Source organism: Zalophus californianus, chromosome 2 (assembly GCF_009762305.2).
Source record: "Zalophus californianus isolate mZalCal1 chromosome 2, mZalCal1.pri.v2, whole genome shotgun sequence".
Classification (NCBI taxonomy): domain Eukaryota; kingdom Metazoa; phylum Chordata; class Mammalia; order Carnivora; family Otariidae; genus Zalophus; species Zalophus californianus.
The window spans coordinates 168,210,702-168,233,660 of record NC_045596.1 but is presented as its reverse complement, the minus strand read 5'-3'; the positions used below and the strand labels follow the sequence as shown (position 1 = coordinate 168,233,660).

At 42.9% G+C, this 22,959-nt stretch overlaps 1 protein-coding gene and 1 non-coding gene across 8 annotated transcripts; both read left to right on the top strand.

Moving 5' to 3' along the window:
• The first annotated feature begins 1,645 nt into the window (after positions 1–1,645).
• LETM2 (leucine zipper and EF-hand containing transmembrane protein 2) lies at positions 1,646–22,954 on the top strand. Of its 7 annotated transcripts, none has more exons than XM_027597986.2 (12): positions 1,646–2,169; positions 3,298–3,378; positions 4,643–5,096; positions 5,722–5,865; positions 9,882–10,019; positions 10,668–10,868; positions 11,968–12,087; positions 15,471–15,584; positions 17,649–17,741; positions 18,062–18,163; positions 20,080–20,196; positions 21,019–22,954. In XM_027597986.2, the coding sequence occupies exons 2-12, from the start codon at positions 3,332–3,334 to the stop codon at positions 21,082–21,084; spliced, it is 1,596 nt and encodes a 531-aa protein (XP_027453787.1). In that variant the 5' UTR covers positions 1,646–2,169; positions 3,298–3,331; the 3' UTR covers positions 21,085–22,954. The 7 variants fall into 7 exon arrangements, 6 of the variants coding, with proteins under 6 accessions (XP_027453787.1, XP_027453788.1, XP_027453785.1 ...); XM_027597984.2 differs by lacking the exon at positions 1,646–2,169 and adding an exon at positions 2,218–2,633; XM_027597985.2 differs by lacking the exon at positions 1,646–2,169 and adding an exon at positions 2,218–2,702.
• LOC113926095 lies at positions 4,326–4,435 on the top strand. Its single transcript, XR_003521175.1, has one exon. It is a non-coding gene; the product is annotated as a U6 spliceosomal RNA (small nuclear RNA).
• Positions 22,955–22,959: the final 5 nt, after the last annotated feature.

The following is a 22,959-nucleotide window of genomic DNA, read 5'->3' as shown; positions in this document are numbered from 1 at the left end:
AAGTCAAAAAATTGCCAGGCCTGATAGCAGAAGGCAAACATTGCTTTGAACAAAGGGATTTCAATAGGAAGGTTCTTAACCCTTCCCTTTTTAGAATAGGATTGCTGACATTATGACTGTAGTAGAAAATCTAGCTCATCTTTCCAATACTGAGCTTGGAATCATTCATCTGGTTTATGAATACTTAATGATTTTACTGTGCCTGTTTGTGAGTGAATACAATGCATGAATAAGAATATTTCCTGGTATAAAATGTCTCCCAGGGAACTGAAAGGAATATTTTTGCATCTTTATGACCTTTTCCAGAAAAGTACATGTTCATGTTAGTACAGTGATTAATTTATAGAATTAATGTGAAAATTGTAACTATCTGGACTTTTAGAGCTCAAAGTTTGCCTTCGGGAATTTTCAGGAGAGGAAAGGGAAAGAGACCAAAAGCTTTGCAGATTTTGTTAATTCTAGTAAACATAAAACATTAAGTGAAACCTTTATGTAGAAACTCGGGCATAGGGCATGCACAAAGGGCCCTCTAGTGGCCAAACTGAAAAGTTCTGCCTATTTAACATGGTTGATCCATTTGGCTATTAGCTGAAAAATGCTTTGTGGATTAAAAGCAGTCTACATTAAAAACAACAAAACAAAACAAAACAAACCTGAAATTAAATACCCGCCATTTTTCATTCTTAAAATGTGCAGCCTAGATGAGTGAGGTCTCTGGTCAACTCACATGTTAAGAGAAGTACTCTCCCTGTGAAAACGATTCCTTGTTGTCTGGTGTTAGTCCAAGTAGAGCCACTAAAATTTTGTTTTCCTTCTAGAGCCAGATGAAATGGATGGGTAGAGATAACAGGAGAGCGAGAACATTTCTATATCTTCCACTTTTCCAAGATGGCTCAGTTACCCAACGTAGGAACTGAAGTGCCCCAAACCTGCAGTGCCTACCTACGTCACTGCAGTTACTATAATATACATCTTAAGTGTTGATATTTCTCCACAAACTACTGATCATAAACAATACCTGTTAAGAGGGCATTTATAAGGCAAATTACTTTAGTGGAATGCAGATTTCCATATGAAGATTTCACAGCATTCCACTCTTAGGCCCCGGAGAAAGGAAAGGGATGTTTTCCTAACCATTCCCGCCCTTTCTGCCACTCCCTCTCCGCAGAGCTCTCCGCGCCATCCCAACCCCAGCAGTTGTGGATGGGGGGGTGGTGCATCAAAGTGATGTAATTCGTGACTTTAAGATGGTTACCATGGCGACTATCAGGCATATTACGCTATCGGTAGGGTAAGAGGTTCTTTAATCTAGCTTTCAATGAGGATTTTCGGGGAGCTTAGCCCACAGCCCAGAGAGTGTAGACAGGCGGAAAGACGTCACTCTTGCCCCCTCCCGCAGCACAGACTCTGCTTAAACTAAACCCAATAGAGAGGTCATTTCGCCGGTGGGAACCGGACCTTGGCTGCCTCCAGGGCTGCCACAGCGAAGGACGTCCTCCCTCCCCATAATCTGAGAGCTCATTGGTGGGTGGTGTCGTCACTCAGAGTGACGTAACGGGTTAGGAAAGAGGTGGAGCCATAGAGACTTGGCCTGGGGCCCTTCTAGCTGGGGAGCTGGGGAGCTGGGGGAGGGGGGGTTTGGGAAGGAACTGGAGGGCTGAGGCAGCCGTTCCGGGGAGCCAGCCCGAGGAGGTAGGGGTGGGCGGGCCAAGTCCTCCGGCTGTTATTTATTTGGTGGATCTCGCCTGCCTTTTTTTCCTCCGGAGCCCGCTCTCTCCGCATCCTGCTCTTCCCATCAGCGCCCAGGTTTCCCGACAGCTTCTAGTTCCCCACCGCACTCGCTTCAGCCCTTGACCTCGTGCCCCTGCCCGCCCCCCAACTTTGGAGTTCAACCTCCATTTCCCCTCCTTCCGTGCTTCGCTTCCTCCTTTCTTTTCCCGTACCCTGCGCCCGGCTTCTCCTTGTCTTTCTTCCATAAACCTGGATCGCCAACAAGGTTGTCCGCGTGCCTGCACCATCCCCGCACCCAAACACAAAGAACCGCCCCCCCAACCCCCAGACCCGGGTACTGCAAACACAGTCCACCAACACACTGCGCGTAGAAAAGCCGCCGGCTGCGGAAGCCGACCGCGCGTTTTGCCCCTGTGTCGTCAAGGGCGAGAAGCAAAGGTAACCCGGGGAGCCTGGGGCCCACGCGTGTGGGCGTGGGCGGCGCGAAGGCGCAGGCGGGGCTCCCGCAGTCCCCGCCTAGGAAGTGGTTCCCCGCAGCTTCGGCGGGGGGGGGGTGCCCAGGGGCCAGAGAGCAGGTTAACCGCCCGATCGGGTGTGGCATGCCTCCGGCAGGAGACCGCCCGCCCTTAGCCTGGATTTAGATGTTATGAAGTATTCTTTGAACTCCTGTTCAAAATGTCAGCTCTGTGGTTGAGGTTTCCGTCCAGGAGAGCACCCTGGTCTACGCCTTTTCCAGCTGCAGGAAAGCAGAGTTGACGCCGAGATATTCCCAAAACACGTTGCTGCCCTTGGTTGAAAAGGGCCACAGGAGACGCTAAAAGAGATACTACCAAAACACCTTGCTGCCCTTGGCTGGAAAGGACCACAGGATGGAGAAAGGTTTTGATAAAGCTTGTTTAAAGGTAGCTCAGTTTGATCTCTTTGGAGAATCACCAGTACAGGAAACCGATTTACCTCCACTTGAATTATTAGTAGGTACCATGTGTATCTTAACTGCTACATAAATGTGGTTAGTTAGTACTTTTTTTTTTTTTAAGTAGGCTCTGTACCCAACGTGGGGCTTGAACTCATGACCCTGAGATCAAAGAATCCAATGCTCTAGTGACTGAGCCAGCTAGGTGCCCCTACTTTCAATCTTAAAAGTTTGGGGCAACTTGGCCAAGTATGGGAAAAAGCTAACTGAAACAAATCCAGGGTATTTTATTCTACCTGTATTTTTAGGGTACAAAAAAGTTTGTATTGCTTAGCTTCTTAAATACCTGGCAACCATTCAAGTAGGTTACTAGGTGTTACTGACCAGAAATAAAGTCTTTGAAGACCATATAACCATCATGAGCACCATGATGTTAGAGATCATTTCTACTTGTTGGGATCTCAAAGTACCATTCTCAAATCCAAGCTGAGAAAACATTCATGATCGTTGGAAATGATCTTGAGAGAGGTTTAACACCTTGAATGGAATATGGAAATTTTCTGCCTTTGCAATAGTAAACACTGAAATCCTGGTATCTTTATAATTGGTGTGTTTTTAAAATACTAAATTATTTACTTAATCCTTCTGTCTAGGTTCCTATGTTGACTAGTTGAGACAAATATAAGTATGGCCTTCTACAGTTATAAAACAGTCTTAGCTATTGCCCGAACAAGGTAAGCTGTGGAATCCCCTCTTCCCCTGCAACATTATATAAACTTTCTTCTAGAAAAAGATATATGTAAAAGGATAGGCTTGTTCCACAACAAATGAAAGCTTTGTTGGCTTTAACTATACTGGTTTTTAGGAAGCTGACATTTTATTGTATTTAAACTTACCCCAGATTTTCTATATGCCTTAGAACTCAGGCTGAGTAATTTTTAGATGTATGGCACAGGGAAGAGAGAAGATGTAATGGTTTCAAGGTGACACCTCTGTAACTAATGAATGTTACATGGGGCCCTCAGACAGAAAAATGAGTAAAATGGCTGGCAAACAAGCCAGTCCTAGGACATATACCTGCCCTCGTAGGGTCTGTTATCACTTACTTATTCCAAAGAATATTCACTGAGCACTTACTATGGGCCAGATACATTGTACATTTTCCCTTTTGGCCCTTCAAAAAGTGCTTTATCTTGGTGTGCTTCAAAAACAGTCTGAAAGAATGGAAAAGCCCTCTCTTTGCCAGAAGAAATGTCTTTGCCAGGGACTTTCTTTGCCTAGATGGGTCTTATTTTTATTTTCAAACACTCTCATGTGCTAATTTAACTGAAGATTTTGAGCTGTTGCAAAACTAGAAGGTAGAGATCCCTGGCTGGGGTGCCCAATTCTAATTCTTATTCCTAACATTCTTGAAGAATTGTCGGTGAAGGGCATTTGGGCCGTAAATGCCTCTCATTTGAGGGAGTCCATGGGCACCACACAGACAAATCAGTACTATGTGTTTGGTTAATTCCCACAGAGACCATGAAGTGTTTTGTTCAAGCAATATTCCTACTGTCAGCAGAGTAACCAAAGACACAAGCGTTCCACCCGTTTTATGATAGTAAAGACAACACTTTCAAACACAACCGCTGGTGAAAAAATGTTTGCTGTTAGATTTTTAATAGTTACAGACGTTCGTGCTCACGTCAGCAGAGCATATACTAAAGTTGGAACAATACAGAGAAGATTAGCATGACCCCTGTGCAGGAATAGTTGTAGAGTTTCTAACTTGTAACATAGCAGTTATTTTTAGGAATTAACATTAATATTTCTCATAGAGTCTATCATTCAACCATAAAGCACACTGTTCTTCAACTGGGGTAAAAAGTTATATTTCATTTGTTTATGAATATCATCTGCTTTTAAAACATTATAAATATTAAAAGATTTATTTCTTTTGTTTTTAAATTTGTAATAGTATGTGCTCAACTAAGAGGATGTTGCTCTTTATTCCAGATTCCCTAGCTATTTTGTCCATCCTACCAGCTCTTCTTATTCCCCATCATTTGCATTTCTTCACTTGCCAGATTGCCATTTAAATAAAACATACATGAAGAACTGTGTAAGCAAGAAGTACTCCTATCCTAATCAGTCAGGCAATAAAATACTTCACTTACGAACTAGAATAATACAAAAGTTACACACATCAACTTGCTGGTTACAGGAGGTCCCTGGTAAACCTCAGCTGGAGCAAACCCCGAAAAAGCCCCAGGTGACAAGCCCTCAGCCCACAAAAGGACATGGCATGAAGATTAAGGAAGAAAAGCAATCTTATAGACAAAGATTTATGGATGAACTTAAATATTATTACAATGGATTCTACTTGCTATGGATTGACACCAAAGTTGCTGCCAGAATGGTTTGGAGGCTGTTGCATGGGCAGGTGCTGACCAGACGAGAGAGACGAAGGGTAGGCAAGGATCATATTTGAGAAAGAAAATGTAAAGTGAAAATGAACTATTTGGCAACCAAGTTTTAAACTCACGTGAAAATTCATCCTAAAAATCCCAAAGTAGGAATAGTAACTGATGGTGAGAACCAGAGTTTCTTATTTGTCGGAAACAGACTTACTGTGCAACTTTAGGCAAGATTTTTGAGATTTGTGCATATTTGCCTATAAAATGATTATAATTGTGTTTTCTAATCTCCCCAAGGAATTGAGAAGCTTCAAATTTGATCTGTGGACCCGCAATAGAAACTACTGTTAATATATTAAGTATATGCATTTGAAAAATCAGTCTTTAACAGACACGATGCTATTAAAGTACAGACCCCTGACATAGATGAAAGCTAACAATAGATGATGTCAGCAATATGTTTTGCTTGTCATAGATTTCCTTGAAGGTATCCCATAGATGTTACTTCAGAGCGATGGTAAAGAGGAAAACCCTACCTCTCCATTTTATACAAAGCTGCAGAAAATCTGTCTAGGGTTTTTAACACTTTAAGAACCAAGGCAGGCTTTTTTGGTTTCACATTTTTGTTTGGGGCATGTCCTAAAATAATGAATACTGCCTATGCATTTAATTCTTTAGCTCTTGAGGACTTGTGCTGATTTCTTCCGCCTGGTTCCATTTATGGTGTTCATAATTGTACCCTTCATGGAATTCTTATTACCAGCATTTCTGAAATTCTTCCCAGAGATGTTGCCATCAACTTTTGAAAGTGAATCCAAAAAGGTATGTAGGATTTTTTAACTTAAAAAAAAATTAATGGACTCTGTTCATTAGTTTTTAAATTTATAGAAAAATTGAGCAGAAAGTATAGAGGGTCCCCAGATACTCCCCCCATTTTCCCTATTATTAATGTCTTGCATTTGTGTGATCTATTTGTTGCAATTAAAGAACCAATATCGAGATATTATTAATTAAATCTCATACTTTACATTAGACTCCATTCTTTGTGTTGTACTGTTCTATGGGTTTTGAAAAATGCATAATGTCATGGTATCTACCATCACCCCATCATACAGAATAGTTTCACTGCCCTAAAAATGCCCTGTGCATCATCTGTTGTTCCTCCTACCTCCCCCAAACAATGGCAACCACTGTCTCCACAGACCTGCCTTTTCCAGAATGTCATATAGTTGGGATCATAGTGTGTAGTCCTTTTATGGATCATTTCTTTCTATCACTGCATAATAGTTCATTGTATGGATGTGCCACAGGTTGTTTATTCACCTGTTGAAGGGTATTGTAGTTGACTCCAGTTTTTGACAATCATGAATAAAGCTGCTATAAAGATCTGTGTGCAGGTTTTTTTTTTTTATGATCATAAGCTTTCAACTCATTTGGATTCCTAAATACATAGGAAAGCAATTACTGGATCATATGGTAAGACTATGTTTAGTTTGGTAAAAAAATAACTGTCTTCCTAAGTCTCTGTACCATTTTTCATTCCCACCAGCAATGAGAGTTCCTAAAGCTCTGTATCTTCATCAGCATTCAGTATTGTCAGTGCTTTGAATATCAGCCATTCTTATAGGTGTGAAGTGATATCTCATTGTTATTTTAGTTTGCAATTCTCTGATGATGTATGATATTGAGCATCTTTTCATATGTTTATTCGCCACCTGTATATCTTCTTTGGGGATGTATCTGTTTTTTTGCCCACTTTTTAATGGAGTTGTTCATTTTCTAATTGTTAGAAGTTCTTAGTGTATTTGGATACAAGTCCTTTAGCAGATATGTGTCTTGCAAATATTTTCTCCCAGCCTGTGGCTTGTCCATTCTCTTAACTGTCTTTCACAGAGCTAATGTTTTTTTATTTTAATCAAATACAAGTTTTCAGTTGTTTTTGTTTTTGGATTGTACTTTTGGTGTTGTATCTAACAACTCACTGCCAAATTCAAAGTCACCTAGATTTTCTCCTACATTTTCTTTTTTCTTAATTTTAAGTAGGCTCCACACCCAACGTGTGGTTTGAACTCAACGACCCTGAGATCAAGAGTCCCATGCTCTACTGACTGAGCTAGCCAGGCACCCCTCCTACATTTTCTTCTAGAAGTTTTATAGTTCTGTGTTTTAAATTTAAGTCTGTGATCCATTTTGAGTGAATTTTGGTGAGAGGTGGAACATCAGGGTTAATATTCATTTTTTTTTCCTTTTTTGCATGTGGATACCCAAGTTTCCCTAGCATCATTTGTTGAAAAAACAATCCCCATTTCCATTGAATTTTAACTTGTTTCTAACCATTAAAAAATAAAGAAAACAAAAATCAACTGTTATTGCAGTGACTAGTTGAACAGTAGGCATGATTTAGCCAGACAGACCCTTTCATGCTTGAGAGTAGTTCTGGAGAAGAGGGTCCTCACTGGATGGTCACTGTGAGGGTGACGGGCTGGGAAAACTAAGGTGGTCCCTTTGTTCTTTCCATTCTGTGCCCCTCCACTGGACAGAGGTCTGAAGGCACGAACACGTGATGGGAGGACAAACAGGACCACTCTTAAATCGGATTGGGAAATGTTTCCTAGAAGAGGTAACTATGCAGCCAAGACTAGAAGAGTGGTAGAAGTTTGCCACAGCATTTGAAAGGCTTTCTGGATAGAAAGAATAGCATTTAAAATGGCTTACTTGTGTGAAAGAGTATCACATAATCTGAGACACTGAGCGCCTCTTTGTGGTTGGAGCAGGGAATACAAGGGGGTCAATGGTGGGAGATGAGACAAAAGTGATGTGTTGGGGTCAGGTTGGAAAGTGTCCTCCACTCTAAGGAATTTAGACTTTGCTTTTGACCAGGGTGAATAATGGAATGTAAATTTAAGCAGAGGGTGGGTAATACGGTTAGATCTGGATTTTAGAAAAAAATGGTATTGCTAGCTAAAAGAATTGACGAGGGCAGAACCAAAGGAGGGAAATTGGCTGGCATGCTCTTCTTACAGCAGCGCAGGAGAGAAAGGATTAAATTATGAAAGCGGCATTAGGAATAAAAATTTGAAGATACATTAGAGACACATGTAAAGGGTAGAATCAAATTGCAATATCTGACTGGCACTGGTTTAGTTTACTTACATGTAAGGTAATCAGGACCTAGAGTTAATACCATGGGATTCCAAGGAATGTGTTCGTGAATGCAGGAAGATGGGGGGAATAAAGGACGTGATTTATCTAAAGATTCCTCTTTCCTCAACGCTGCTCATTCCCCAGATATAATACATACACACCATGGCCACAGTTTCAGAAAATACGTTCTCTCTCTTTCTTTCCCATGGACTAAAACAAATGAGAAAATGAGAGAGAGAGAGGTGTGGTGGAGGGGAGGAGGTTGTAGGAGGTAGAGTGGGAGGAAGCAGGACTTTGTATTTACATCAGATCAGAGCACCCATGCGTTTCTCTTTTGTAGTACTTATCTGCTATACTGTAATTTGTGGAATTACTGGATTATCATTAGTCACTAATGTTTGTCTTTCCCATTAGACCAGAAGTCCCATGAGGGCAGGAATTCTTATCTGTTTTCGCTCATTTTATCCCCAGCACCTAGTACAAGGTAGATCCTCAATAAATAAATGAATAGATGGATGGATATGGATGTGGGGAATGGATGACTAAGTGGGTTCTAATGATGGTATTGCCATCGCCGTTGTGGGATTTTTTTTTTTTTTTTGGTTGAGTCTTTTAAGATTTTTCTGAAAATTCATGATTGCTATGATTGACTGATCATTAGAATCCCTTGGGCAACTTAAAAAAAAATGGAGAGAGAAGCCTATTCCTCTCCATCCCCCTGAGTCCTGACCATGGTTATTATTTTTTTAAAGATTTATCTATTTGAGAGAGAGACAGAGAGAGCGAGCAAGCACATGAGCCACAGGGGCAGAGGGAGAGGGAGAGAGAATCCCAGGCGGACTCTGCACAGAGCATGGAGCCTGATGCAGGGCTCAGTCTCACGACCCTGAGATCACGACCTGAGCCGAAACCAAGAGTCGGATGCTTAACTGACTGTGCCACCCAGGCGCCCCTGACTGGTTATTTTGAAAATGCTACCACACGGCATTTCTGATAATGAATGAGGATTTAGAAGTACGCGTTCACATCGTGTCTTAAGAGTATACATTTTAGCCAACACCTGGCTGGCTCAGTCGGTAGAGCATGCAACTCCTGATCTCAGGACTCAAGCCCCACCTTGGGAGTAGAGATTGCTTAAAAAAAAAAAAAAAAAAAAAAAAAGAATGTACATTTAATTCTCTTTTGTGTAGTGCTTTGTTCAGATCTGTTATAACACTTAGGTCGGTATATTATAATTAATTGTATCTGTTTTGTACTGAAGCTATATGCTACTCTAGCATAGAGTTAATGTCCTAGTTTTCTTTGTTTGTGGCCCACACAAAATCTGGGACCACTCTGGGACCAGGGGCTGGCTCAACTAGCAGCCTAGATGGTTTATACCAGGCTAAGAGATAGTATCTCATTCTAAATAATGACAAAGCCTTCCACTGAGGGGATATTTTAGATCTATCAAATAATTATGGTCATTGTATTAGTAAGAAATAAAAGGTAAAATTAAGGAGTCAAGTTGCAAATAGAGGCTACTTTTTATTTGTTCTGGTTTTCACAAAACCCATTTAACTAGGTCTGAAAATAATATTAACATGCAAAATAGGGATGAACAATAACAAAGTGACAATTCTTTTCCTCTCATCTTTATCTATGAGGCTGTAATCATGAAGGATTGATTAACTTTCTCCTCTTCTGTTATTAAGGAGGAAAAACAGAAAAAGAAAATGGCTGCAAAGTTGGAACTAGCAAAATTTCTTCAAGAAACGATTACAGAAATGGCAAGGAGGAACAGGGCCAAGCTGGGAGATGCCTCCGTACAGTTCTCATCCTATGTCAAACAGGTGTCAGTCTCTTGTGTAACACGAAACAACTTCTAGGCTGGTGGTTATATGAAAAATTCAGGTCATCATGGATCTTCCAAATTGTTCACAGTCTCTGACTTTGCAAATATCTGAGTTATACACATACAATACTGCAAACATTTATAGTAGTGTGTGGAAAAACCTACCTTAAAGCAGTCGTGTACTGAAGACGTTGATAACTTTTTGGAAAGAACTGTAGATTTAGAGCCAAACTTTTGAACTACTCCTGATTTTTCAGTTGACTTAGGCTGACTTGGACAGACTTCTTGATGCCTCTTGGTACCACAGGGCCTATTTCCAGACATAAGATAGAGTCTGTAAATATGCTTTGATATGTCTTTCAAATAGTCTACAGGGAAAGTTGAACTAAGAAATACATTTTATAATTTTTAAAAAAGATCTATTTATTTACTTTAGAGAGGGAGAGAGTGTAAGTGTGTGGGGGGGAGGGGCAGAGGGAGAGGGAGAGAGAGTCTCAAGCAGACTCCCCTCTGAGCTCGGAGCCCAAAGTGGGGCTCCATCCCACGACCCATGAGATCATGACCTGAGCCAAATGCTCCACCGACTGAGCCACCCCCGGAGCCCTATGAAATACATTTTAATTAGCATCTTTGTCCCACTGCCTAGGTCCAGACAGGCCACAAGCCCAGCACAAAGGAGATAGTTCGCTTTTCCAAGCTATTTGAAGATCAGCTAACCCTGGAGCACCTAGATCGACCTCAGCTGGTTGCCCTCTGCAAGCTTCTAGAGTTGCAGTCCTTTGGAACCAACAATTTGCTCCGCTTTCAACTTCTGATGAAACTAAAGTCCATAAAAGGAGATGATGAAGTAAGAGCTGAACTGTAGCCATGGGGAATTAGCAAGGCTTGGGAGATCCCTTAGGGTGGCTTTGTGATAAAGTGCAGTATCTTCTCCTAGATCTGCTCGTAGATGGGTTCTGGCAAACCATTGAGTGGTTTAAACAATCATTACCATGACAATCTGAACCCAGATTACTCATTTTAGGAGTTGTTTGTCGTACTCTGACGCATTTTCTGGAGAATGCCCTCATAAGCAGTTAGTGATTTAGTAATCTACATCAGTTAGGACCCACTAGGAAGGAACAGCCCCCAGGAGGTTCCTAAGTCTTCCATTGCTAAGGACAGTGCTCTACTCTCACACCTCAGCTCCCCTTCCTCAGAGCTGGTGCCAAAGTAAATATTCTGCTGGGTGAGTTGGCCTGATAAGGAGGGGTGGCAAGGCGTAATGCAGGGAGGGAGAGCCGAGCCTAAACATCCGATGGAGGAAAGGCATCATAACTACTAATTAGACTCCTTAAAAAATGGAAAGAATGTTTCTTGAGTCAGAATCAGCTGCTTTAGAGCATTCTGCCTGAGGGAGCAGGATTCCCGGAACTGAGAAAGCATGATCCCTGTGGTCTCATTTAGATTTCAGCTGTTGCTTTCAGAATTTTGGAATAAACAAAACTGGTCCCAGAAGTACCCTAGTTTTGGGTCACACCAAGCAGAAACCGTGTTATGTATCGAGCGAATTTGGTGGACCCGAGTTAGGGCCATTCCCAGATGGAGGTAGGGGGTTGGTAGGGGAAGAGCGATCCTGGGACATCCAGCTAATGGTACACTGGAAGCTTCTCAAGTGGGATATTTTCTAGTGAATCCTGAAGCTGCCATGAAGGGGAAAGGCACATCAAGAGGGAAGAGGATCACTCTGGTGACAAAGTGTTGGGGAGGAGTTACATGACTACTTCTGATATTATTAATACCGGTTGGCAGGATTCCCCTCATTTTCAGCTGCTGCCCCTTTAGTCAGCGAGAGGACAATCCGATGTGAAAGCATCAGATTTGGTGTTGCCCCTGATTTGTTGGAATGTAGGATTCAGTAAAACTGGAACCAGGAGATCCAATGCCATTCCTTACGTTGCTTTCAGGTAATTGCCAGAGAAGGGGTGAGTGCTTTGAGCGTGTCAGAACTGCAAGCTGCCTGCAGGGCCCGGGGGATGAGATCCCTGGGTCTCACTGAGGAACAACTGAGACAGCAGCTCACAGAGGCAAGTTGCAGCTTTCCTGGGCCCTTTTCACTAGAACTCTGTCCCCTGCAATTTGTAGACCTCACTGTGATTTCTACTTTTCAGGCGAGCCATCCCACCTAATTTGCCTTCTTTAATTGAGCGGTGGGATGCTGAAGAAGCTAGATTTATTTTTGATGGAGACAGGGTACTCTATTAGTTTTCTTTCTTTTTTAAGTTTAAATTTCACTTACTTGACATACACTGCAATATTGGTTTCTGGCGTAGAATTCAGTGATTCATCACTGACGTACAATACCCAGTGCTCGTCACAACAAGTGCCCCCCTCAGACCCATCCCCCATCTAGCCCATCCGGCCTCCCACCTCCCTCCAACAACCCTCAGTTTGTTCTCTATCCTTAAGAGTCCCTTATGGTTTGTTTCTCTCTCTCCTTTCTCCCCCTTCCTGTATGTTCATCTGTTTTCTTTGTTAAATTCCACATGAGTGAGATCATAGGGTGTTTGTCTTTCTCTGACTTATTTCACTTAGTATAATACACTCCACCTCCATCCATGTCACTGCATTCTTTCTGATGGCTGAGTAATATTCCATTTGTGTGTGTGTGTGTGTGTGTGTGTGTGTGTGTATACACACACACCACATCTTTATCCATTCATCAGTTGATGGACATCTGGGCTCTTTCCATAATTTGGTTATTATTGATAATGCTGCTATAAACATCAGGGTGCATGTACCCCTTCGAATCTATTGCTGCTTAAACAACTACAACAAACTTAGTGGTTTATTAGCTTACAAGTTCTGTCAGAAGTGCAGGCTGTGTTTTATCTGGAGGCTCTGGGGGAAGTCTCCATTTCCAGGCTGATTCAGTTTGTTGGCTGAGTTTAGTTTCTTGCAGCTGTAGGACTGAGGTCCCATTTCCTCACTGGCTGTCAGCCCCAGGCTCCTCAGCCCTGCAGGCCCCCTGCATTCCTCACCTCTAGGCCCCGTCCATCTGCAAAGCCAGCAAAGGAGAGACCTTCTCACACACGAGGCCTCCCAAAGGCTTCACATCTCAGACTTCCCCTTTTTGACCTCTGGCTCCAGATTTAAAGGCTTCACGTGATTAGGTGAGACCTACTCAGATAACTTCCTGCTTTCAGATCTACTGACTCGCAACCCTAATTATTTCTGCAAAATCCCTCACGGCAGCACCTAGATTCGTGTCTGAATAACTGGGAGAAGGTGTGGGTACACTAGGGACCAGGAATCTTGGGACCACCTTAGAATTTTGCATACTCCAGGTATTTTAAGGGCCCCAGACAAAACCTCAAATCCAAGGCCTGTCGTGTATGAATCCATCTGGAGGTCTGAGCCTTGCCCTGAGGGCTCACCTGGGACTACTTTCCAATTAGTACCCCAAGCCAATGCAAAGTGTTAGCTTTGGCAACAGATGTTTAATATTTTCCCACTGACAACATATTTTAACTAAGAGCATCAAATCTTTTTTTTTTCAAGATTATTTTAGAGAGAGAACATGTGCACACATGAGTTGGGGGAGGGGCAGGGGAGAGAATCTTAAGCAGACTCCCCGCTGAGCACGGAGCTAGATGTGGGGCTCAAGGTGGGGCTCCCACCTTGATCCCACGACCCATGAGATCATGACCCGAGCCAAAACCAAGAGTCGGACGCTTGACCGACGGAGTCACAGGCACCCCAGAGCATCAGTGTTTTCAAACAAAGCAGTAACTCCTATTAAAATTCTCATTCTTGCAACTGTAAGAAATGCTATAAAGTATACACAAATTATTTTGGAATAGGAGCCACTGTTGTGACTTTGAAACCATGTCAGGTAGCTATTTCCTTTTAGCTGTTGGACCTGCTCTGCTGGAAGATGAACACATTATAGAGAAAGGTTCTTAAAATCATTTACTTCTTGAACATAGAGCATTAAGTGGGTTCATACTGTCCAATAGCTTTCTTGGAAGAGTGTATCATTTTTCCCACCAAGGAGTGAGGATACTAATCCAACAATATGATATTCGGCACTATGTATTATTCAGAAATTCCTGTTAGGATACAGGCAGGCATTTCATAGAAAGGAAACTCTAAGATGATAATCATATGAAACATCTTAACTTCATAATAAGATAAATTAAAACTATGAGATGTCACATTCACCTGTTACATTGGCAAAGATCAGTTTGATAACACACTGTGTTGTTGAGGGTTGGGGAGAGGGGCACTCATGCATTGCTGATAAAAACCTCCATGGAATCTTTCAAAATTTAAAATTTAAAAATGTATTCATTTTGAGCTAGAAATTTCACTTGTGCAATATGACATATCTATAAGATTATCCATTGCAGGGGTGCCTGGGTGGCTCAGTTGTTAAACGTCTGCCTTCGGCTCAGGTCATGATCCCGGGTTCCCAGGATCAAGCCCCGCATCGGGCTCCCTGCTCCTCGGGAAGCCTGCTTCTCCCTCTCCCACTCCCCTTGCTTGTGTTCCCTCTCTCGCTGTGTCCCTCTCTGTCAAATAAATAAAATCTTTAAAAAAAAAAAAAAGATTATCCACTGCAGCACCATTTATAATAGCAAAAGATTGGAAACAGCCTAAAGTTCATAAATAGGAGAATAATCAAATTATGGCCTTTCCGTGCAACAATGGAATCGTTTACAGATGGTTAAAAAGGAGGCAGCTCTACAGCTACGGGTATGAATCAATGTCCAAGACATTTCAGTGAAGAAAAGCAAAGGACAGAACAGTGTGTATATATCGCCCTTTATGTGAAGATAAAAAACATACAAACGTGTGTTCGTATATGCACAGGATATCTCTGAAGATTGTATAAGGAACTGGTAACAGTGGTTGCTTCTAGGGAGGGAAACAGGGTAGTTAAAGGATAGGAGTAGAAGGCAGGCTTATTGTTACTGATTATATTTTATTTACTTCTTGAATTTTGTCTTTTGTCAGGTATTATCCATCTATCTATCTATCATCTATCATCTATGTATATATCTATGTATTTATTTTTTTAAAAGTTTGGCCAGTTTGATACTTGAAAATTACACTCATTCTCATTTTAATGTTTATTTCTTTGGTTATGAGTGAGTCTTAGTCTTTCCCCTTATCTGCTCTGTGTCTAAGAGAAGATACTTAGCTCCTTTGATCCACAGTCGGTTTGAGAGGTGACCGGAACTCTCCCTCTCCAACTCAGAGGATCCCACTTTTGTGAGGGGGGATGCAGGCTACAGCCACTGGTGCCGAAGCCAGGAGACGAGTGTTCTCATCCTTGTCCTGCTGCTGGTTCCCAGCATGTGCCTGGGGAAGCTGTGAAACCAGGGAAGCAGTCGGTGACGGTGGGTCATGTCCAGTTCTAACATGCTGGGGTTCTGTCCTGTTTTATTCTCCTTCCATTCTCCAGTGGCAGGACCTCCACCTGAAGGAGAACGTCCCTCCTTCTCTGTTGCTTCTGTCACGAACCTTCTACCTGATAGATGTGAAGCCAAAGCCCATTGAAATACCAGTAAGCGGGGAGGTGAGTGCCCGGGGTCTAGATTTCCTTAACTGGGGCCTCTCCACAAATGTCTTATTTCCTCTTGCAGTTAAGGTAGACATTTCTTTTGGAATATCTTTTGGCATTTGGTCCAGTGCACTTTAAAATCTTTAAAAAATTCCATAAAAAAATTAAAATTGCTAAAACTAACTCTAGCTATAGGGCTCTTACTGTCTGTTCCAGCTTGATTTAGGAATCCAGTTTATTCTTTCTCCTTAACTATTTAGCCTTCATTAGCAGACTCTTGCTCTTCTGAAACTGAGTGGTTCCTCTTCTTTCGTGTCTATTTCATTTGTCCAGATTCCTATTAATTTTGAAGCGGTGAAAGGCCAATCTAGAATATAAACTTTTTGTCTTTCTTCCACTCCTTTCCTTAATCATTTTTTGTTGCCTTTAATTCAGCAGCCTTTTTTTTCCCCTCCTGGCATTTTACCAAAAAACCCAGGATTAGCCCAATCACTAGAGCATCTTGCTCTGGTCAGAAGGGGCCTCTCACTTCTCTACTTTGTGGCTTCATGTCTAAGTCAGAATCTGCATGAGTGAGAAAGGAGAGACCATTGTGGAAGATGCTGCACATGTGGTTTAGTAGATGAAACTAAGTTCTCTGAAGTGGGGACCCATCATTTTTAATTTAGTTATGCTAGTGATTCCTTGGATAAGCCAAGGGAAATGATATGAAGTCTAGCATGACAAATGTACTCCAGGGAACACCCTTGTGCTTTGCCTTTCCACATTTCCAGAGACTAATCAGATTTGGGCTTTGGGAAGGATTCTAGGGAGAGTGGGAGGAATTTTGGAACCCAGACCATCTTCTAAAAGGCAGCCTACCTGGTTCTTACTCTATCTTTGGTCTTTAAGACAGACCAAATTTGTCATTCTCAGACTGCTCTCAGGAGCAAGGAAATCTTGGAGTAGCACAATATCTCAGAGCTAAATTTGTGTTCTCGGAATTATTCTAGAGGGGCATAAACACTTTAGCCAGATGTTGCTTTTTGGAATGTTTGAGAAAGACCTAGAAATTAAGGGGGAGTCTGCTTCTCCCTCTCCCTCTGCCTCTCCCCCTGCTCATGCTCTCTCTCTCTCTCTCTCTGTATCTCTCTGTCTCAAATGAATAAATAAAAAATCTTAAAAAAAAAAAGACCTAGAAATTAAGGACAAAATGACAAGCTCCTAGGCATTTTATTGGTTGCTTTTTTTTTAAAACCATGTTTTAAAACTTCCTTTTTCCATATATACAAAATGAGAATAAGTAGCATGCTAGGTTCAGTAAAGAATTTACAGACATCAAGTTAAATATACTTTAATTTTGGATATATGTAGCTCTTTTCCCTCCCAAGTACACAAAGCAATTACTTAGTTCCAAAGAGCAGTGACATATTTACTTTTCAAATCTAATTATAATTCTTGAAGATAGGTTAGCCAGCTATTCTCAAAATACCGTATCTTCCATTTTCCTCATGTTGCAGGAGCTTCTATTAAGCAGCACCTACATTTTAATAAATCAGACAAACTTATTTATTATTAGATACCAAAAATGATAAAGATGTTAATTTTGAGTAGGTTATATCAGTGCTATTAGAAGCTGATGAGTAATTGAGAAAAGGCAACCTTCTTTTGTCAGACTGAAAACAGGACTAGAATTGGCAAATCAGGAGCTTATTAATGGCTGAGGACTTTTTTTTTAATTTATTTTTTAAGTAATCTCTACACCCAACACTGGACTCGAACTCACAACCCTGAGACCAAGAGTTGCATGCTCCACCGACTGAGCTAGCCAAGCGCCCAGACCGAGGAGTTTTAATACTAGAATCTCATTAGAGTGCAACTTTTGTATGTAGGGAGCTCAAAACTCCAAGATAAATAATACTAAGTTGTTCCTTCAGGGACATATTTCATACGTTCTCCTATAGGGCATAGTTGGAAGAAGTTAGGGATTTAGTGAGTGGAAAGCAAGTTGTGCTAGAAAGCATTAACTACTGTAAAAATGCTTTTGAGTTTCAGGAATAGCAGAAAGCTGATGTTCTTATAAAATACTTATCTTCTTAGTCTCCAAAACCAGATATTCCTGTGGAATCACATACTTCTCCTGAATCTAAAGAGACGCTGGTGGATTTAGCACCTTCACTGAAGGGAACTAAGGTTAGATTTTTACTTTTCATTTGATTAATTAGGTTTAAAAATGAAAATAAGTTAATTTATCCATTTTTAACTCTCTTAGCGAAACTGAATTTCAATACAATGGTGTTATTTAATCAGGACTATTTATTGTACTATCAGATCTGTTTCTTAAAAAGGTCAACATTTGGCTCTATGTAATTAGGTTCCAGATTTAGCCTCTTGAACCCTGTGCCGGAAGATGTGGTTGTTTCACGCTCCTGGTGGTCACGGCAGTGTGACTATAGATCTAATACCCATTTTGTTTTAAATCAGTAACCCAACTCTCAATTTTGCTGTTCAAGGATGAAGAATTTATACAGCTGCCACCCGTTCCCTCATCTCCCATAACACCATCAACGCCTATCCCATTACCTAAAGGACCCATCACTTCTGCTAAAGAAGCTGTAAGTATCTGAAAAAAGAACACATTTCATCTCTAGTTATTTTTAAGGGCAGTGAGAATCTAGAGTTGTTACTATTGCAAAACACCGCACGCTTCTTCCTGTCATCCAAACAGGAAGTTGTAGGCTGAACTTTTGTCGTTTTATAACCACTACATTTTTTAAAACTCAATTATCCAAAAGCAAACCTCCCCCCCAAAAAAACCCCAACTTATCAACCAATGCAGGCGTGGATGAGGCCTAAACATGTGAAGTCTAGAAGCTAATTGCAATATAGGCAGATTCTTATTTTCTTTTGTGCCAGATGGAAATAGTCCCCATATGTTGTGTGTTTCACACAGGCTTCAAATGTCAGGAAATACTAGCAGGAAAGCAATTTAAATCTTAGGAGAAATGTATGTAAATAAGAAATTACTTATCTATCCGCTTTTCCCGTTTGGATGAAAGAATTTGGGGCAGGGGGGTCATGGGAGAGTTTGACCGGCTCTACTGGCCCCTGAGGGCCGAGGAAGAGAGCTGGCTAACACGCAGATGCCCAGGGGTGGACTCCTAGGGTCCTTGCTGGCAGGTCGTCTTAATTTTTATTATCGAGGTGAGTTGCATACTTGGATTTGACTTTGTGGTCTGTCATTATTTGATTAAGAAAATAGAAAAGGGACTCCTGAGGAGCTTCCACATCTCACTGTGGGCAGTGCCTAAAGTCCTTACGTCTTGTACCTAGACACTCCAGGCCAAATCACAAAAGACAACGCAGAACAGCAAGGCGAGTTCAAAAGGAGCATAAGGACCAGCGGAGGATGAAGCTCACTGTTGTCAGCTTCCTGCCCCCAGTGGTGGCATCCATACAGGACTGCCCAGCTAAGACGCTCTGTGTCTGGTTTAAGCAGAGGATCAGCCATGTCGTCCTTGGGGCAGGCCTTTGAGGCCTTGTAACCGTTCCAGATGATGTCAGCAGTGAGACTAAGTTCAGACCATTTAGAAATATAATTGCAAAGCCAACTTCCTCTGTACCATGATGTCATCCCACCAAACTGTGTGTAAAGCCCCCTCCCCATGTTATTTTTGAACAGCTTCGTATTCCTGTGTATGTCCTTTAAGGGAGGAATTTTTTTTTTTCTTTTCATAATGGAATCAGCCTGGCACCTTAGATTCCCCCGTAAGGACTGGGAAACTCCAAAACTGTTGTGAGACCACCTAACTTTTTCAGGGATCCATCAGTAGGACTAGTGCCCTGGAAGCAAAGCACCTTAATGGGATGGAATGGAGGTACGCCCCAGTAATGCCTTTCTGGACCTGAAGAAGCAGCAGCTTTGGGGAGAAGAAAACGGGGAGCTTGGCAGACTGGTGATCAGCAAGGCCTGGCTGGTGCTTGGCTGTTGGGAGGCCCCCCCCACCTTGGGGCCTGCGGAGGCTGCAGGATCTGGGAGGCTGCCACTACTCCAGCACGCGGGCCTTTCATTAGCCACCATTTTGCCAGGAAACATAATTAAGGGTTTAGGACTTAACCATTTGTCTGTGCTGGGTGTATGTTTTCCTGATGTTTGTCTTTCACAAACACCATTTGTTAGTCATCGGGGTGCTTAAAGTCTGATAGAATCCCTTTTGTGACCAAGTAGAGTATTATGTTCAGATCCTTATGTTCGGTGTTTTCAGGATGGTCAGTCCTGAGAAAACTTAACATAATACATTGCCATGCAGCTGACCAACAGCCCTCTTCCCTTGGGCAGTGCTTAGAAAGAAGATATTTTGGCTTGTGGGTGATGAAATTGGGTCTTCTCTGCTCGCTGTGAAATTGAAAGCAGTTAGAGCGGAGTCATTTAAGCCAAGCGCAACCCCAGTCTCCCTCTCTGGGGTCACCCAAGGGAGGACTGTCGTTGGCGCTTCCCAGCAAGGATCTGTACTTTACAATGTTTTTTAAGCCTCCTCTCCACCTTGAGGAAAAGCCCGACCCTGGCCTGCTAACGAACTCCAGTTCCTCGAGAATGATGAATCCCTACTACGCAGCATTCAGTGGATCTCGCCATTGGCCTAGCAAGGTGATTCACAATAAATCCTCCCATTTTTAAAATGATGGGTGTTTATTTTAATTAGCTCACATTTCAAGTGTTGAATGTGGGCAAGGGCTTAGCTACTTAACTTGTTCAATCCTGTTTTTGCTGAATGATTCATTAAGTACTACTGGGCTGTTCTACAGTTCTGGTTTTCCTTACAAGGCAGAGTGGGAATGGTTGGGGCAAGGGGCCCCTGGTCACTTCTGGCCCCAGCTGGCCCTCACCCACTTTTTTCTACATCTAGGCATCTAAGACACTGGACATACCCCTCTTCCCATTCTTAGGATAGTAGCTCAGAGAAGTCTAGGATGTCTCTTTGGTCTCATCACCTAGAGCTCTTGGCTGTTGGGCTCTATAGGTTTGTTACATCTAGGCCCGTGCTGAAACCGAGATAGTGGTGTTCTGGTAAACGATTACCAGCTCTGGTTGGGGGACAGGAAGTGTCCTGATTGGTAGCATTTGACTTCAAGCTGCCAACAGGTCACTGAAGAGTCAGGAAGAGGTGTGCACCATCAGCTCCAGCACACCACCAACCCCAGCCCTCCATGAGTAACAAGAGACGAGGCCATTGTTGGCAGCATGTTCATTAAATGTCACTTTTATGCTCCAACACAAACATCTGGGAGGCAGTGTCATATACGTGGCCCTGAGTGCTCTTAGGTGCCAACCTGGAGAGAACTTGCCCCAGACTGAATCTTCCTGAACAGCTGGGTTCTTGCTGACCTTCCGTCTCCCTGGCTCTCCCCAGCTGAGGAGTGGGGTGGGGGGCTACGCCAGCTTGCTACAGAGCTTTCTCCTTCCTTGCAGATGCCTAGGCCTTCGCTGTGCCAACTACTCATCTCCTCACTGGGTGTGGTTTTAGGCAGCTTCTAAAATCAGGCCTCAGTGGTGATGTCAGATTTGGCCTGCATCTCACACGTAAGAGTTTTGCTACAACACGGAGGTGTTGGTGGAGCTTGGCATTTATGGACCCCACACCTGTGCCACGTCTAAGTCTATACTTCAGTCATTACAATACCAGTCACGTTGGTGACATCAAATAAATACGCTGTAACGCTAAAGCCCAGGCTAAAGATTTCCCAGTCACCACCAGTTAGTTCACAGTAGGTAAGGTCAGACTAATGGAGCTCCGAAGCAGATTGGCGCATCATCCCCGCCCCCGCGGACGTTGACAGAGACCTTGGCCTGCTGGCGCCCCCCCGTGGCGGCTGACAGGCACAGCGGCTTCACTGTCATGGAGACAGATTTCTTGCTTCATCTGGGGTTCAATCTTTCTTACTTGAGGATCAATACAGTACATTAGTGGTGCCAAGGGACTGATGATCCCCAGTCTATGGCAATTAGAAATAAGGTGGAAAGGCAGTATTGATTAATGGTGTGATGATCCCAGGCCCTAATCTTTTAACCCTCCGAAACCAGACAGATTCAGTGCCTTGACAGCACGACGTCTTCATTAGATAAACTGGATTCCTTTCCTCAGGAGACCCAATCTGGTTATCTAAGTAAAATGGCCATTTCATTTTCCCTCAGGTCAATTTTACTATCTTTTATTTGACAGCCAGCTCAGTCTCTGGGGAAATTTGTGGGCGATCGGAGTAGTAACAGCAAGGACATCACGGTTATAGTAACAGTGCCTTGTAGTTCTCCAGCACCTTTCCCGAAGGCATGTTAAAAGCGCTTTATAGATCCTCCATCCACTCACACAACATTGCTTCAAGGGAGAGCTGAGGAGGGAGTGAGCGTCAGTATTTTACAAGGAAAGACACCACTCTAAGGTCTCAAAGCAAATGATTTTAAGAGCAGAAATTCATTTCCTGGCTCTGTTCACCAAGTTATGCCTTCTTTAAACACAAACACAAACTGTAATATGTTGACAGACGCATATTTACAGAGAGACACAAGGATAAGAGAGAACTTTACAACAGCGGCCAACACTGCAGCTGCCCCCCCCAAATAGCTAGCTCAGAAAGGAAACTTAAAGCAGCAATCCTGTTTGCCCTGCAGAAATGAAAGCGAATCCGACTTTCTTCTGTATTTCGCAGTAATCCCGCAAAGAGTAAGCTTTAGGGGCGGGGACGGAGTACTCGCAATTCCAGGGCTGAGGTTCTGAGGAGGGAATCCACGTGTTGAGTGCAGTGATCACCAGCAGGTGGCAGAGAAAGAAAATTTCCAAGCAGCCAAACACCAAACATTCAGAGAATTTTTCCCCTTTCCTGGGGGATGGGGTGGAGTTTGTCCTGGAAGAACTATAGGAAGCCAAGATCTGCGATAGTTCTAACACATGAAGTCTGGTCACAGACACAGGAAGGATGGTGGGGTGGGGGGGAGGGAGAAGCATGACCAGAGTAAGCTGGGAGACATGAAGCAAGGGGCCTGGACGTCAAACTGATCTTACGTGACAAGTTTTCCCTCACATAGAAGTACGGACAAAACCGCACCCACGTGAAGGAGGAGATGCGTATCTGGGTTTGAGTTTCTGCAGGCCCTGGGTCCCGTAATCCGTAGCTTTCCTTTTAAATCCCTCGAGCTCTACCCTTTGGCTATTCCCAGGTAGGCCCCCAGCCCCCCTTCTGACCCTCCCACCCCACCCAACCCCACCAGTTTCCTCTGAGGAAACAATCTGTGGTTGAGGGCTGCGGAGCCTTGGCTAGGGGCCCAGAGCCTCGGGCGCACTGAGGTTTCTGCCCACCGCACACAGTCGTCTCCTCCTGCCTTTCCAAAAAGCATCGGAGAGGTAGGTTTGTCCCG